The 18827-nt window shown below is 39.5% G+C and overlaps 1 protein-coding gene across 4 annotated transcripts in view; it reads right to left on the bottom strand.

Annotated features, from left to right (window-relative positions):
* Window positions 1-18827, bottom strand: part of pard3bb (par-3 family cell polarity regulator beta b) — a 217349-nt gene that overhangs the window by 105203 nt on the left and 93319 nt on the right. For 3 of the 4 annotated variants that reach the window (XM_032529556.1, XM_032529554.1, XM_032529555.1), the window contains exons 12-16: window positions 15524-15715; window positions 14007-14165; window positions 9874-9994; window positions 4382-4487; window positions 4091-4221 (exon numbers count right to left, since the gene is read on the bottom strand). In XM_032529556.1, coding sequence (XP_032385447.1) covers window positions 4091-4221; window positions 4382-4487; window positions 9874-9994; window positions 14007-14165; window positions 15524-15715 — 709 coding nt within the window. The remainder of the gene's footprint in view (window positions 1-4090; window positions 4222-4381; window positions 4488-9873; window positions 9995-14006; window positions 14166-15523; window positions 15716-18827) is intronic. The other variant, XM_032529557.1, reaches the window with a different exon arrangement.

Genomic DNA, 18827 nt, shown 5'->3' with positions numbered 1-18827 from the left:
TTACAGCTGATACTGGGGCAGGACCACCACAAAAAAAGAAGGAAATTAAACAATGACCAACTAAAAGCTAAAAGGACAAGTGACAGCTGTGTGACAGGTGATAACGCGAGTCACACCCAAATTGGACCTCAGGTAAGTATTATGTTCATTCATAAAATAACTGTACAATGCGAGATGTGGTTGTACGTCAGTAGTCTACATTAAATTACGTCCTCCTTCCATTTAGTGCGGATGTTTTATTCATTTTACTCCGTGTTTGTTTTGGCTCACTATTTTCTTTTCCCTACAAATCAACACAAACAGGAAGTTTCATATAGCCACTTTAAATAAAAAAGAACCTAGATAGCCTTATCCCAAACTGAGTTAGGGAACTGATGTTGTTCTGTTGACACGTAACAAGGAGGCAAAGGCAGAGAGAGAGAAAAGATGGAGGTCAGTGAAAACCAGAGAGGGAGTTCATAATTTGGAAACAATCTTAATCTTACATTTTTAATTGGGCTGGGTCAGAAAAAAAAATCAGGACAAGTTAAATAAAAAGGAAATTATGTAACAGACCCACAAATGAAACGCTGACAATGCTTTCTGTCTCTCTTTCTCTTCAACACAAACACAACAGCTAAAACACACCATGGACTCATACCCAAACCACACTGGTTCTTACATTTTCTTAAAATGTAGTTCTCACAATGCATAAAGTACTTTTATCACACTACTTAAAATCATGACATGCAATAATTTAATACGTGGATAAAAAACAATAGCGATGTGTTGTTTAGCTTAAGAAAGAAAAAAATTACAATAGGATTTCTAAAACTTTACTCGACCTGGTCTGTTTTTCTCTGAACAACAATGACAAAAGAACAGACATAGTTACTTCAGTACTTTTTTTTGTTCATTCTCTGCATTTATCCCATGCCTCAAGGGAGCAGTGGGCGGCCATTTACAGCACCTGGGGACCAACTCCAGAATCAAGGGTATTGACTGGAGAACCTAATACATGCTTTTTGATGCTGGAGGTGAACCAGAGCACCCAGAGGAAATTCACACAGAAAGGAAGAACCTGGACTCGAACCCGGAACCTTCTTGTTGTGAAGCCCCAGCGCTAACCATTGGGATATTACGCTGTTTATACCACACCACAAGCAAACACTAACAAGCTCCGTCTGAACTACATGAGGCTCTTGTTAACCACCAGGCAGATCGAGGGGATGCAGCGGTCATCGCAGACAGGGATTTTAACAGTGCTAACCTGAAGAATGACCTGACCTCCGGCAGCATCACATGCACCCACCAGAAGAGATAGAACCCTGGATCACTGTTACTCACCCTTCAAGGATGGCTACAAAACAAAGTCCCTCCCTCCGTTTGGCAAATCTGACCATGTCGCAATTTTCCTCATGGCAAAACATAAACAACAGCTAAAGCAAAAAGCCCCGTTGCAAATGGAGGTGACACGCTGGACTGACCCATAAGAGGCCACCTTACAGGACTCTCTGGACTACACATACATCACACATATGTTCAAGTGCAGCTCTGACGAAATGAATATTTTTACCCTCTATTATGACATCTATTGTGTTGTATATTACTATTTTTATGGATTTTATTGTTACTGATTTTATTGATCTGGAACAGGTACACAATGAATTTCACTGCACATTGTACTGTGTATGATTGTGTATGTGACAAATACAATTTGAATTTAATTTAATCATAAGCTGATAATGCTGCATTTTTTTTTTAACATTCATAAGGGAAGTAAGATCAAAATCCGCTTTGTGTACTTTTTTCACCCAGGTTTCAATTTATGCAGGGTTTTCCCTTCCATAATAAGCCTGAGGCACAGCACCCAAGCCGTTATGGGTGAATTAATTTAAAATCAATGTGAGCTTGCAGCCGGTTTAGCTCAGTTGGTGGAGCAAGAGCACATATGTAGAGGTTTACTCCTTGACGCAGCCCATTCTGCATGTCATTCCCCCTCCCTCTCCCCTTTCATATCTTTATCTGTCCTGTGGAAAAAAAAGGCATAACAATGCCCCAAAAAAGTATCTTAAAAAAAATCAATGTGAGCATCAAACTTTCTTATTTGATACTAAATTATTTGATTAAATGACTCAGATCTAATTATTGTAGAGTGGACTTTAATTATCTGCTCTAGATTTTCCAAAATTTTAGACACATATGTGGTAATAACAATGAAACAAAATGATGTCAAATTGCATATTTTTTTATTGAAAAATATTATTTTCTTGAGGGAGGACCCCTAAACCCCCCACCAAATAAGTGCAACCAAGTCTTCCACAAACACTGGGGGAAACTGTTTACACCTTCCTAGCTTCCAGCATTTTGGTCTTGTTTGTGATGTGTGAGCAATCTGTTCTCCTGAATTTTATGCACACATAGGGCCGGCTGGGAATAAGAGACACAGCACATCTAACAGGATTTCAGGCTGGTCCAAAGGGATAAGATTTGTCTGCAAAGATGTAAGGTCCTCCCCTCAAAACCATTTCTGCATGTAAAACAACATCTAAACCTTAGCTCAATCTTGTTCCCCTACTGTCAAACACTTGTTCCTAAGCTGTTATTACTGCTGCTTGATGGTTTGGCAAAAACATGTCAAGCCATTCAAGCAATTTAATAGAATGAAATGTGTTTGTAACACATTTCGTGAATATGAATTGTGTAAAAAGACAAAAGGAGATGGTGTACAGATATACAGTACCAGTCTGTTATTCATATAGAAATGGATGTCTTTGCTATTCAACTACTCTCCAGCTCTTTTGTCTCACACTCTCTCACGCACACACACACACACACACACACACACACACACACCACACACACACACACACACACACACACACACACACACACACACACACACACACACACACACACACACACACACACACACACACAGCTGGCAGTGAAGCCAGCTCGAGGAGGACTTAGAGAAGTGACATTTGAAACAATAATCTTTTGTTGTGCTGCATACCAGCCACTGTCATTACACAGATGCATGCACGAGCACAGACATAACTACACACATTCTACACGTATTTCTAAAGATGACTTTTTAACCATCCCTTGCATCCGAATATCAGTAATCAGAGAGCAACAGGTGACAAAGCTGATGTGGAAAGTGGGATGGCATTGGCAGCAGAAGTAGCCTTTCTGGCTTTTTTTTTTTTTTTGCATGAATAAAAGACCACAAGAAAGCTAAATTAAAATCTTGTGATACAGATGTGTGACCTAGCATTCTCCAACTCTCTCCTCTATGTGAAAAATGTGACACTCATGTCGGTGATTTCCTTCATAGTTATGTTCTTTGTTGAAAAATACAAGATTACTGGAGTGATATCTTTGGTTTCATGTCTAAGGTGTTAAATATTCAAATTATCCCAGAACCAATTTTAGTACTCTTAAAGATATCCAATGAAGCTAAGAGACTAACACTAGCATAACAGCACTTCTTGGCATATAAAAATTCTCACTGCAAAGAAGTGTATCCTCTTATTCTGGAAAAAGAACGAGGGACCAACACTGAAGATATGGCTCACGGAGATGATGGAAACGCTCCACCTTGAGAGTATCCGGTTCATCCTTAAGGACAAACATTTAGCAACCTTTGGAATCTTATCTTACAGAACAAGCAGTATCCTGATTTCAGTCTGGCGTGGGTTATTGCAGGTAGGGATTAGGGACTCTCATTTGTTAGTTTTTTATTTAGTTAGTTATTTAGCCTTATTCCCTTTCCTTATTTCTGTTTATATACAGTGAAAAAGAAGCACTGTAATACAATTTTGGGACTTTTCTGAAATTAAGCTTCCTAATAAAAATATTTAAAACATTAAGATTAGTGTTCTCCAGCCACTGGAGATGTGGTAGTCATATAGTACTACAGTAGTAGTACAGTGTGTAGTTGTACAGTATGCAGTGCGTGTCTGCAGGGGTGTCAGTCTGCGAGTGACTTTGAGGAGCATGCTGTTGGTGCAGCAGCCATGCATCAGCAGTCATGTTTTAATTTCTGTGAGGATACGATGCATGCAGTTACCATGCAGAGCATATAAACCAAAAAAAATTTCCCCACCAGTGTGCTGCTGGTTCTGAGTCGTACCCAAGTCCATGCTTTTCGAGGCTTTCACATGCTGGAACTGCCACTGGTCCTGGTTCTGGGTAGGAGACTGGCGCTGAGCAAGGCTAGAAGTGTGAGAGTTTTCCCTGGAAGAAATTATACAGTCCGTTATTCATTTTAATTGGTACTTAACACTAACACTAAGGCGGCATTTGTTCTGGTTTATCATTCATATGTGCATATCATTCACATACAAAGCCCTATGTATGGCAACTTTGTAAGACAAAAACATCCACTAACACACACCTTTCTTGAAGATAGGAGTGTTGGTTAGTACTGCTGAACTCTGTTTCATGTCCATACAGCTCGCCCTTCTCTTCCTCGTCCATGTAAGAATAACTCCCATTGGTCACTGAAAAGCAAGAAGAAAAAAAAAAACAAGTCTGCATTGAGAATGTGCGAAGTGGAGATATGATCAGAGATGCTAAGATTTCAAATGACCATGGACGTCTTTTCTGGAGCACAGCAGCTGTGATATTCTCATATTGATTTTGGTTACAATAAATACCAATACTTCTCCTACAGTAAAACCCATCTCCCCATTGTCCATTCATATGCTAAGCAGGTTTTAAACACCCATTACTACAATACAATACAGCATAATACCCTTCCTTCTCAATCTAGCGTGACACTGATGAACGTTTTTTTTTTTTTTTTTTCGGTGGGGACTCTTCTTTTTCCAGGTCAGAAGAACATCTCTCTCACTCATTGGCTAGCCAGACCCTGTGCTTTCTACAGACAAAACAAAGCACAGCTGAGTAGACGTTTTACATCAGTTTGCTGGATCACATTTAGCAAAAATAAAGAGAAGTGAGTAAAAATGGCAGCAGTTGGTAATCACTTTCTGTCTTTCTGGTGTTTATAGAAAAAGGAACTGCGTGATGTAACCTTGATACAGCGTCAGTATACTACAAATCAGTAAAACAGAGAGTGTTCAGCAGGCTAGCCAAAAAATGAGGTAGGAAAGAACCATTCTGACCAATCCGAAAACAGTTGGCCAGCTCTCTTACACACAATCACCAACACAAGGGTCTGCTCGCAGACTGTACAGGGCCATGCATAAAGATTGGGACAAACATACTAAGAATATGGATGATGAGAGGTAAAGTGGACTATGCTGCAGGAGTGCTAGGAATGTATCTGAGAATATCCTGACACTTTCCCCCTCAACAGGTGAAAAATGGTCCCTCTGTAGCCCCTTTCACATAGCCTGTTCAATGCATGAATGTTGTGCTGTAATTTTTGGTGTGGTGAAGTACAGTGTGGTGTATTTGATGGAATTGGAGGTCCAAAGTGCCAAAATGCCACCAAAATGTGTGACGATTCCAGAGGCCTCTGATAAAAATAAATGCATAAAATGTGGAAGGAATCTTTCAAATGAAGTACTCTATTAGTATCTGTATCAACATGAAGGTACAGGTATTGGTCGTGGTATCAGAATTTTTTAAACAATAGCAGCATTTTGCCGCCATAGTTTTGGTTTGGTATAAAAAATAAAAGCTTGCGTGATAGCGGATCTTCTTTACGGCAAAATTGTGGAATCTCTGTGTAAAAGAGGATTCTGTGTCCAACTGAAATACCATCAATTAACAGTGACCATCCTTGAAGTCTACAGGAGGTGATTCTGATTCGATACTCAAACAGTGGGTGGAGGAAAGCTTTAACCAAACACAGACCACTGTGATGAATAGTTCCTACACCCCTATTCCATACATGTAACAAAAATAAGTGGCTTAAACCTAAACTCATTTGAGAGCTGCATGACAAAAGGTCTTGGGAATAAAAACTGGAGTGGGTGAAAGACAAGGGAAAGACATAGTAAGATAGAGAGAAACATAAGTAGTTTGATGAGGAAAACTCTAAGATGAAGAGAGAGAGAGAATGTAAACCACACAACAAATGCAGCTGCTCTACATGTGCAGAAGTAGCTGCAGATGTAGCTCAGTGATATGGCTGTGTCTGCTTGATAAACAAGTTTATGACAACTTGATACACAGACACACAATTCACCCAAGTCATCACTTCTCAGAATGTAGAACTGCAACACAACAAATGCCGGGGAATTATTGCACAATCGTCACTGTGTGTCCTTTATGTGCTTGATTCCGCACGTGTGACTGAAAGTAAAGATGCTGGAGAGGAAAACAGCAGCGTCTGAAGATATCACATGCTCTCATCTCTATCTCTCCCTCTTTCTCTCTACACTAATCACCTGCTTCATTTTTCTTCTGGTCTCATTCTTGCAATCTGATATTTTGGCTGTCATTTATCTCTCCTTTCAGATCTCCCATAAATCATTTTATCTCCCACTCAGTTTTTCAGCTTTTTTTTCTAAACTTTCTCCTTCCTCCTCACTGCCAGCACCTTAATCAGCTGAACTGTCAAAAGCACACTCTTCTTTCACCTCACTCACTCACACACACACCCACACCCACACACACACACACTCGCACACATACACTCGCACGCACCCATCTCCTCCACCCTTTCCCTTCCCTCTCTGAGGGGAAACCAGTGTGTCTACACTTTTACACATAAATCCTATGGCCCATAATTTCTTTTACGATTTTTTGAATTACATTTTAAAAACAAGGGCCTGTGTTATTTAAATATTCTTTAATTTTCTTTTCAGAGTCAACTTTGCCTGAATAGACAGAATGATAAATTGACTGTGACTTTTAATCCACGGAGGCTTGAAAGAAATTATTTTCCCATGTAGACTGAAATCATGGTCAGTGCCGCTGTGTGAGATGTCGGAGAAACAACACCACAACCAGACTTCATGATGCATTCATGTGCACCTTCTAAACTCATGGTGCATTTATGTGTACCTCGAGACACCAGAGCTATTGTTGTAAAGCCATTTTATTTAGTTATTGTTTTTCGTTGCTTAACAGCAAGTGACGGGCGAAATAAGTTATTGTTATTACATTTAAATAATTTATTTAAATTTGATAATTTAGCCTTAGCATTAAACAATTGCCAGCTGTCATTTTGCACTCAGGTCAGCATCTGCTCAGTTCAGGGACCATTTAGGCCCCGGCACCATTTTCAGTATAGTTTTGGCACCAGTATCAGAAAAAAACACGATACCCAACCCTACCATTGACACGTGAGCTGATGTACTCATGTGTAAAATCCTGTAGTGAACAGTGAGTACATAGTGTTAAAAAGAGATTTTTTATGCTTGTTTTCCTTGCTTCTATGACAACATTGGAGAGGATTGTATAATATTTGAAGCAAGACTAAAACTGTATTTTTTTTTTAATCCCATCAAGTAGATTAGGCCTGCACGATCGAGGGAAAAATATGAATCCCAATTTTTTTGCTTAGAACTGATATAACGATTCTCTGCCACAATTTTTTTGACCATGACAAAACAAAACGGCAGTACCAAACATAGATTTTTTCTTTTGGCACCAATAACACATTGTGCATCACCACAAGCCTGTAAACATAGAGGCTTCAATGAAGAGAAGGGAGAGCATTGCATTTCTTGGGAGCTCTTTAAAACCTATTTTACACAGTCTATGTTTGAACTCAGAGAAGAAAGTAGCAGCGTTTGTGATGCAGTCGGCTCGAAAAATTAAATGAGAATCATTAAAAAATATATATATTTTAATTTTAAATCAAAGTTATTTAAAAATTAAATTGTGAACAGGGTGAATCGAGATCACAATTTTATTAACGATTAATTGTGCAGGCCTGAAGTAGATTAACTCTCCAAAGATGATTAAGAAATAGATAAGAGCTAAAGAGGAAGATATACTGTATGATTGCAAAAAATAACACATCTGCATAAATACATATGTAGGGAATCATTAAACACAATTTATTCTTTTGCGAAAGTACATATCGTGGAAGAAATGATCTCTTCATTTTCATCTGAACTTCAATGCCAAATAAAATGGATTCAGTGCGTGAAAAAGTTCATTAAAAGAGGAAAATACTGGCAGAAGTGCACACATATACACACAAATACACACCAACCGATAACATCCACAAGGCGACAACACACAGAGCATGAGAAATGGGCACACACATACACACAGACTGACGGGTGTATGTAAATGACACCATAGCTGAGGTGAATTTGAACAGCAACGTGTATTCAAGGTCAGACCTGTTGACCAGATTCAGCGTAAACACACAGAAACAACAATGTTTGATACTGGCTAACAATGCCTGAACTCACACACACACACACACACACCACACACACACACACACACACACACACACACACACACACACACACACACACACACCACACACACACACACACACACACACACACACCCCTTCTATACAGCTACAGATATTCAGAAACCAACATACAATACACTAATACACACACAGGCACACATACAGGCAGACACTAACGTTGAGGACAACACAAGCATGTATACAGTCGGGCAAGATAACACACACACAAGTACATACAGATAATATAGGAGGGGGAGCAGATTGAGTTAGTGAGGAAGAACAATATCAAGAAAGAACGAAAATAACTCTTCACAACAGGCCAAACCAAGCAATAACAACAAAAAAGAACAACCTTGAGAATTATGAGAGAAATAAAGGCAGGGAGAGAGCTGGGGAGAGCACTGAAAGGGATAATAGGGGCAGAGCAGTCTCTAATTAAGGCTGCAGTGTAGATGGCAATATTGTTTTTTTTGTTTTCAATTTTGTTTTATCTTGGAGACATTACTCATTACATTACTTATTTTTGATTATTATTAAACATAGACAGTTCTTTACTGAATTTATTGCAAATTATATGCTCACATTTGATGCTGCTTCAAAGGCAAAAAAATAAAAACAAAACAGAAAATCACAACAGATAGAAAATGTAATCAAGTTCAGCTAAAATCAGGGATGGAATGGGGTCCGAATTAACAGGAAAACTGTTTCAGGGTGAAAGTTGGGGTGCAGCAGTGTTCCAGCTGAGTTTTTAAAAATTTAGGAAATGCTTTTAAGGGAGAAACATGTGAAAAATGTTTGTCTAGCTATATGTGTGTGTGTGTGTGTGTGTGTGTGTGTGTGTGTGTGTGTGTGTGTGTGTGTGTGTGTGTGTGTGAAAGCATCAAAAACAAGCAATTAGCAGTGAGCAATTTCCTAAAAGCAGGCAGGGTTCTCCCAGTAAATACTGGCCAGTTCTACCTCAAATGAAAACAGCCCTGAAAGTAGAGGTAAACGCATCTGGCGATAAATCTTTGTTAAACAGTCCAAGTGGTCTAATTAGCATTCTGGTATATGGCAGCATGTTTCCAAAGAAATCAATAACCAAGGCTCAAATCAATGCTTGAAAATGGACCGCTTTCTTCAATATAAGAAAATAATGCTCAGAGTAGATTATCACAGTTATATCACGGCCCTATGGGTTTTTAACATAAAAACAACCAGGGAGGCTGTTCTTCATACAAATGAGCATATTTTAGCTACAAAAAATGTAAAATGATCGATGTGTTGTCTTGGTTCAAACTTACCATTGCCCCACAATCCTACTCGGTTAGCTCTTGAATTTCATTGAAAATATAGCATGTGTACAGACAAAAAGTTTGACCCCCCTGGGTTAACTTTGGGCTCATTATTGTTTTGGATAAGGGAAGATGAGGATTATTCCAGAACTCAAAATGAATAAATAAAAAATCACATTAAACCTTAATCATGCTGTATGTAAACATCATGTCTGATAGCCTGCTGACCATACATTGATGAGAAAAAACTCCACTCACCATTAGATGTATAAAGAATGTTGTTCACCATGGGAGAGTGACTGCCGTTAGTCTGACCGTTCACTGAACCCACCAGTCCTGACAGGCCAGAGGAGCTGTCAAATGATACCCCATGCTGATCCTAAAACAAGGAAACCAATACTACTTCAAAATAATTCAAAAACACATTTCAAACAAACAGATAACGGTCACCGGATGGCTATCTATCCCCATTTTTTATCAAAAGCAAGCAATAGTAGCTACAATTATTTTAAAACTTTACTAAAAATTTTAATTTAAGTCATATATACACAAAAAAATGATGACATTTCCGATAGTTTGCGTAAATTTATGGTTTGGATATTTCTTTTTATTGAACAATTTCTGGTTGTTATGTAAGTGTCTGGTATGAGAATTGCATTTAAATTGAGTGTTGACCAGAGGAGGGAGGGAGGGTTTGAAGCCGTCTTTTCAAACGCAAATAGATGTCAAGGAGATACAATTAAGAGGAAAAGATGGAGACACTCAAAGGACAGTGGAGGATCAAGGTGAGAGAGGGGACCACGTTTCCCATGGCCCACAGGGTTGTAACTGTCTTTAACACTGCTTTCTGTGTGTGTGGCAAAGACAATCATACTGACACCTAGCCCACCCGAGGGCCCTGTAATAATGTGTTGATGTGTCTCTTTGTGTGTGTATTAGTTCTTTAGGAATTTAATTTGCATGTATTTGTCTGTGTGTTTGTGTGGTGTGTGTGTGTGTGTGTGTGTGTGTGTGTGTGTGTGTGTGTGTGTGTGTGTGTGTGTGTGTGTGTGGGTGGTGTGTTGTGTGTGTGTGTGTGTGTGTGGTGTGAAACTGTACGTTTTCATTAACATGTATACATATGCATGGCACTCTGGCAGTGTGGTTCAGTGTTTCTCTGTGTATCTGCCTGTCTGTATAGAGTCAGCCTTCCACTCAAACAACAACCACACCTTCCCCCCACTGAGCACCAGTTCTTGCCCCTCAACCTGCTTCTCCACAATTCCAACACAGGACACATCACTCTTCAGTGTGTCAGAGGTCCTGTGTGTCCACTCCCTTGCCTGTCTGTTTCCCAGCACGCATCCCATTACCCGGTGTCATAGTTCAATCAGATTACTCCTAAAAAACAAATGCTTCTCCACACCGCAGAAAAGAGCTTATTGAAGTAGAAAATGTTTGTTTTCAGATAGAGTTAAACATGTTCAGAACATTTCTGTAATACATTACAATGAATGTTTTCTGTTTTTCGTTGTTTAGCTGTTTTTCCTGAACTCAGAAGTCTAACCGGTGACGGGGTCAGCTGGATGCCTTACAAACATTACATTTGTTATACTTTTTTTTGTGTAAATACGTTAACTTGTATTATATGTCAATAGAAACAAATAAATCCAAGTAAGTGATACATCTAAACAATTAAATGAATAAACTGAGAAATAATTAAGATAAATAAAATGGCGAATAATAGCGCTGTCAATTAAACGCGTTATTAACGGAGTAAACACAAACCAATTTGAATGCCGTACATTTTTTTTATAGCAAGATTAACGATTTTTTTGGCTTAGCAAACTTTGTCGGTTTTTTTCACGTGTTATTGCAACAACTAGTAACGTTACAAAAACTACAACACACATAAAACAACAACACCTCACCGGATCTAGCTAGACCAGAAACCAAACAACAGGCACGCCGCACACCCTGCGAGATGCCGAAATAGATGCCAATAAGATTCTGAATGGAAAGTTTACTTTTTAAAAGTTGCCAAATGGTTCCATTGACAAGACCAAAGGGATCTGTGTGTTTTGCCGTTGTGAACTGAGCTATCACCGCAGCACGTCCAGTCTGAAATACCACTTGATGGCCAAGCACACAGCTGATGCCAATTCTGCCCCCCCCCCCTTTTCAAAGTATTTTTTTCACCCTTTCATTGATGGACAGTGTTAAATTGTGTGAGAGATTATTGGCTCCAAGTGGGAATGTTACGTCTGAAATTGAGCACTACTGTAGGCTGTATGCCAATGTAGTTTTCAATAAAAAAACATTTGGACAAAGCAAGCCGATCCACTTTCCCATGTTGATAAGAGCATTAAAATGAGAAAACATAATGGGACAAAAAGAAATTAAGGGACAGTTAGAATAGATAAAAATGTGCGATTAGTTGCAATTAATTCCGACTTAACAATGATATTATTGCAATTAATCGCGATTAAATATTTTAATCGTTTGACAGCACTAGTAAATAGCCTTTAATGTGATCTAAATCCCTGGAAAAAGTATTCAGGAAATCGTCACAGGTTGGATTCAAACCCTGGAGCTCTGCCTCGAGGCATAAACCTCTCAGTACATGGGCACCCACTCTACCAGTGAGCCAACCTGGCCACAGAAAAAGCACTTCTGTCGGTTTTACATTATCGGAGATATTTTTCCAGAGCAAGACTTTTTATCAAAGCTAGACATTCAAATATTGTGAGAGCCATGGAAGTTATTTAGCTTGGAGATAGGGATGTTTGGATAGTTACTTTGTTAAAAGAGGAGCTGCATGAAGTGAGAGATTAATACAGTAAGAAAAACTCAGTGAACGAAAAGAGCATGGGACATAGAGAAAAGAGACGAAGAAAAAAAGATTAGAGGGGAAATGAAGGAGAGTGGTGCAAATGAGATCAATCAACGGAATGTTATAAGCATCAATACTGAAGCCTGAAAAGGCTTTTAACAGACAGTCTCTTATCTATCTGCCTTTGTCTTCCTCTCTTTGTATTCTCTTTTCCACTCTTAAGAAAAAGAGGGATGCTTTGATGTTGCTAACAGCTTCCACCATCAAGCTATTGACCTGGGATGCCCTGAGTCCTGCAGGACCAAGCGCACCACTACATGCACACATACGCTAGGTATTATTAGGCACACTTACCTAAAACAAATGCAGTTTAATACAACAGCCTTGCAATAAATCCTGCTTCTATGCTTCTATTAATATGTTCAGTTTTTTCTAAATGTATGGCTGTTTACTGCAAGGTATTACTATTATTTTGTCCAACCCGTTTATGTCAGTGGGGGAGACTACTATACCCATACACCTAAATACCGGAGGATTTGTTATGTGTATTTGTCTTTGTGTTCATCCATTTATCTGAGTATTTGTTGAGCTTGTGTGTATGTATGTGTGCACATCAAGCAGGGTGAATACTGCAATACCCCCCCCCCCCCCCCACTACTAGCAGGTCATGCAAAGGGCCATTCACACTTGAGCCACTAACCCTGCTTTGTGTGTGCACGGGTTTGTACAAACATTGTACAGAGCCATGTTAAAGGCACCAGCTGAAAAGCAGCAGAGGTGAAAAGAATCTTAGAAAAGAGATACAGCTGGGTGAAGAACACTCCGCCACACACATAAAAGAGCCACACAGACACACACAAGCACAAAATCTGAATAGCTGAAGTGTAAATGCTCTTTTGCTGCTGCTGGTAAGAGCAGGGAGACTAGTGTCAAGTATGTGAAGAATGGATGGAAGGACTAAAAAGTCAGAGGCACTAGACTGCAAGGAAAAAAACGGTTTAGTCAAGGCTAGGAGACACAGAGTGAAGATAAAAGAAGCATGCATGTTTGTTTTCGTCTCAGGCAAGTGACAGAGGCATGCATGTGCTAGTATTCTCACAGCAGGTGTCCTAACCTAGATTCTGTCGGTCTCTGACAATAAAAAGAGACATTTACATCTATTATTCATATGCTTAATGCAGTGCATGCTTCACCTTTATGTACCCATTAAAACTGCTCCAACCACACATTTTACTATGCTCTTTACATTTATTATCATTAAGCTTTGTGTCCATACAATTTATGCACATTCTCAAACGAGCGTGTCCAAGTACAGCCACTTGTGATTATAGCAAACATCAACTAATAAAATGTTTTACAAATTTTACTCAGTACACAAATTTAAAATAAACAAAATGCTCATTTTTGTCAGGTTTGTCTAAAATGGACTGAGTGAGTTTTGGAAAGTGGTCTGTTGCTGGGAGTGGTCTTATATTCAACTGATGACCAGTGTGTGTGCTTTGTTGGTTGATCTTTTTCCACCGCCGAGTCAAGTGAATAGTTGCTCCTAGTGTGTAAATGTGTGTGGTTGAGTGTGTACCTTCTGAGTCCTCAGCACCACCAGTTGGATTGTCCCTCTTACGTTTCCCTCCTGTGACATAGAGCGGCGAAGTGTCTCCATGGCCACATGATTGGAGTGTCCCAGCAGCGACTCTCCGTTTACTGCTACCATCTGGTCATTGACACACAGACGCCCATCCTGTGAAAGACACACATCAGATGGATTAAAATGTATATGTGTGTGTATTTTTTGTGTACTGGGTTGCAGCTCTATGCATGTTTTACAGGTCTATGCATAATTGTCTATGAATAATTCCTGAGCTATTGGTAGAGAGCTACTATATATACATGCACATCAACGGAAACACACACACACACACACACACACATCTGTATCTTTCACTGAGCATCTATCTGAAGTCAAACCAACACCCACACAGAATGACACACACTAAATGGCGCGCACGCGCGCACACACACACACACACACACACACACACACACACACACACACACACACACACACACACACACACACACACACACACAAAACTCCCATCAGTTCCATCTGTCTGACTTCCCTGTAGTGTCATTTCCACCTCTACAACAAACCTGTTTCCATCTATCCATGTCTGTCTGTGCACAGATACTCAACACCACACAGGTGTGTTTATGCGCAGTATGTCTGCCTGTCTTTGTTTTTGCTGTCTGTGACATGTCAAGTGTGTCCTGTTGAGTAAGAGGTCAAGGGTTTACAGAACAGGAGCACATGGCAGCAGAGACAGCTGAGGTGTCCCCCAAGAAGACTCTCTCGTAAATGATAGGTTCTGTTTTCCATACTGCGGTACTTACTGTTCATTTAAGAGATGAGCTGTCTTTGGCTCCCTCTGGAGAAAATATTGCATCTTTACTGTATGAAAGTCAAAGCGCTTACTTCAGGTGAAGCATACTTTCTTTTCCCTTGGCTCCCCTTGATTAAGAAAATTCTTAGTACACTAACAGCCAAACGATTTGGTCGACCAAAGGAGTTGTTGATTTAATCAACAAAACTTTTCTCCACAAAGAATCATGCAAAATCACAACCTAAAATCTTTTGTTCACCAGAGATGTGTTCATAAGTTCCTCGGAAAGAAGTCCTTTAGAATGAAAAAAGCATTAAAAATGACTAATCGACAAAAGAAATCGTAGAGGGCAGCACTACTTTATGTAATGCTAATTTGGATTACAATATTACCTTCGCATATTACTTCACACTCCAATCCAAGATGGCCACCACCAATCTGGTTCTTTGTTTGTGTGCTTAAGCTAAGCTACTCTTTTAATGTGTTTTCTCTTACTTTGCTCCATGGTCTTGGAATAACTTGCAAAATGCCATGTAATTCAAAAATGCAACAACCACGTGACCTGTTCCTTTCTTCTAGGTGTGATTTTGACAATGCTCTATTTCTATTTAAATTGTAACTTGTGTGCCGTCTTGGCCAGGTCTCCCTCGGAAAAGAGATTTCAATCTCAAGGGACTTCCTGGTTAAATAAAGGTTAAATAAATAAAAATGTTACCTTGTATGCTGCCCCGCCATGTATGATGGATTTAATGAAGATGCCCAGGTCCTCTCCCGTCTCCCTGGACTTGTTTCCTTTGAGGCTGATGCCCAGGCCTGCCGAGCCGGTGTCATTAAGGGGCACCTCAAACGTGAGCTGCTCCTTCCCGTTCTCCAGAACAAAGCCAGCCACACGGGATATCTCGTCCTTCTGGGAGTGAGGGAGAGAGTGATGGAGGGAGAAGGAGAGAGACATTGATGAGGAGAAGAGAACGGTGGACACAAGGTGAGGAAACCAAAGTCAGTTCATTGGGTTTGAATAGTCTGCAAAAGCTGAACTAAAATCTTTTTTTCCATTTGAGAGAAACCATTGCATGGAGCGTTTCGGCTAAATCTCTCTATGAGGGAAAATGCAGCGGGAGTATATTTTCGAAAGACAAAAAAAAAAGGAAAAAGAAAAAAGCTAATTGGACTCTCTGCTTTTATATACTAATATTTGTTTTCATCTTTCAGCTCAGCAATATCAATAAAATGACCTGTGCATTTTCAAGAGGTAATTGGAGAATACGGCAAACAGAGCGCCAGAGCGACACAAAAGTAGCTAGAGTAGAGGGAATATGGAGAGGAAAAAAAGATGTACAACAAAAAGAAAGAATGGCTGTGTAGATAAACATTATTATTTTAAACCCAGAAAGATGGTGAAACATTAGGTTATCAACAAGAAGGCATGGCAGACTGAGTCGGAGACAGAGTTAAAGGAGAAAATATCAGAAACAAAGAAAGCAAGTGAATCCCGCAAGAGGAAAGTGTGTGTTTGAAGCCTGTGATGGCTCAGTGGGAGAGCTAGCACTGTTGCACTACATACGGTGTGTGTGTGTGTGTATATATATATATTTATATTTAAATGTAATGTCAAGTAAACGGCATTCATCAAAAAACACTATTCCAAATACTGCGTGCTTTTTGTAGTTCAGTCTATTTTTCTAAAATATGATCTAGTCTTATTATTAGATCAAGAAAAATGTAACAGAAAGAAGATGACTTTGCATGAGGAATGTTATGATCTATGAAGACATCACTGTTGTTATAAGGATTTATTATAGTACGACCGTTTACCGACAGAACATTAAAATTAAAAGATTTGCCAAAAAGTCTTTTAAACTTTTTGATATATAGTACAGGAGAGTGTGGAAGGCATTGCATTACTATTTGGCCATTCTGATCGTTATTAGAGTGGGCTGCATAGCACCCAGAGGTGTTTCCTAATGACTATTCATGGAATATGTGAGGCTTAAAAAGTCTTTTTAGACAGATGGAAGAAAAGAGTATTTACACTGACTCTACGCAGCTTAAGGATCAGCTGTGTATTTGCAGCTTGTGCGACTGTGTCTGTGAATTTACTGGATGTGCTGTGTTTAAAGTTTCCAAGTCAAAATTTCCATACTTACATTTTTGTGTTTGTCCTCGCAATCAAATTTTCTGTCTATGAATGTCTACATGTACATTACTGTGTGTATGAGTGTATGTGATTACCAGAAATAATTGCATGTACTTATGGTAGAAAGTCCATGTCTGTCTATGTACATGCATTCAGTCTGGCTCTGTGTTGTGCGAGTGTGTGTATGTGTGCGTTTGCATGGGTCAGCAGTGTCAGGTTTAGACTGTGTTTGTCTGTGGGGATTGTAGGTTTAACGGTGTTAAGCCGACACAAAGTCCTCTACTCTGCAGAAAACTGTTTTCCCTGCTGGAAAGACTCCCCTCATCTGACTGACTGTCCAGACCTGATAGGAAGCTCCACGACCTTAGAAAGAACTTCACAACACCCAGAGGAGAAATGTTAGCTACTTCAGCGCATAATTACACTGAGATATTATTAGTCTTTGAGATTCGGTTGTTCATGTTCATGATTTAGCAACTTCTCAGACTTTTTCTGCCACCGCCACATTCTTTATTTATCTGATTGAACTTTCCCGCCTTGTTAATTTATGATTTATTTTTCTTGCACTCAGCACGGGACAGAACCAATGCCAGAATGAATTAAGACAAGAGAACGAGTGTTGTTACACTGCAGAAAAGTTTGAAGCAGCAGTTCTCAGCTTGGGGGTCAGGACCACCCACAGGGCTGTGAGATGGTTTATGGAATCTGACAAAAATATGCAAATGCATGTAAAGTTGTTTATCTGGGTGATGAATTCAATTTGCCTGTAAAACAATGAATAAGCACAGCCTCTGGACTTCCTCTGATAATTTACCAGACAAACAGCCCGGGAGAAAAAAAAAGAAAGAAAATTATTCCGTGTCAAACCTTTTGTGGGTTTTTACAACCAAGTGAATAGAGAAAAAAATGTTTGTATTCAGTGGCTGAACTAAATTAAACAAGGCCTCTTTTTATCATTAGCTGAAATTGCTTTAAAAAAAAAATAAACATGCAGGAGCGGACAAGGGCACAAACAAATTTTAAGTGCACACCACAATTTCATGGAACATTTCTATTATCTCAGTCTCATTGCCATGATAGGTGGTTACATCTGTATGTGATGCTAAAATAATAAACCATGGTGTGTTTTTTTTGTCTTTGCTACTATGAAAAAGGTATCATTGCTCCATGAACTCCATCAAATCCACCTGGTTATAAGGAAAAAAAGCTGTTTGCATGGATGAACCTCCTCCTGCTGGTCGTTTAACATTTAAATGGGTTGCCACAATGATGGATCAACAGGAGGACACACTATTAAAAAAAAGACAGCATGGTGTCTGTCGGTGTGTGTGAATGAGTATGCGCTTTGTTTTATTAAACTGAGCCAGAGAAACGTGTTTGGGAGAAAGATGGAGAGACACATTATTTTAAAATGAGCAAGAGCAGTCAACTAAAGTGTCCGTAACTCACCTTTAAAGGCCAGAAAAACTGCAAGGAAAAGAGAGAATTGGCAAAAGATGGTATGATAAAAATCAAGTAGGAGAGGAGAAAAATGACTCTCATAATTTTACTGTAAGTAATGTTAGGGGCACTGAATACTACTCTGCTATAAACTTAATTTGTGTGTAAGGACACCTTCTTCCAGCTGGCCTTTTATTAAGAGCTACTCACTGATGCCCTTCTACCTGGCCATGAAGAGAGAAAGTAAGTGTGTGTGTGTGTGTGTGTGTGGTGTGTGTGTGTGTGTGTGTGTGTATAAAGCCCCATGCTGTGGAAATGACTGCCCAAGGATTCATTTTACAAGGCCAAACAACAGTAGCTGCTGTGCTAAAATGCGGCAGTAAGTGTGTTAACACACACACACGTGCGGACACACAGATGGCTGAGGTAAGTACTCCCAGGGACA

This window comes from Etheostoma spectabile, chromosome 11, assembly GCF_008692095.1.
Source record: "Etheostoma spectabile isolate EspeVRDwgs_2016 chromosome 11, UIUC_Espe_1.0, whole genome shotgun sequence".
Taxonomy (NCBI): Eukaryota; Metazoa; Chordata; class Actinopteri; order Perciformes; family Percidae; genus Etheostoma; species Etheostoma spectabile.
The sequence above is the reverse complement of the archived record's forward strand: the minus strand, read 5'-3'. Positions and strand labels throughout refer to the sequence as shown.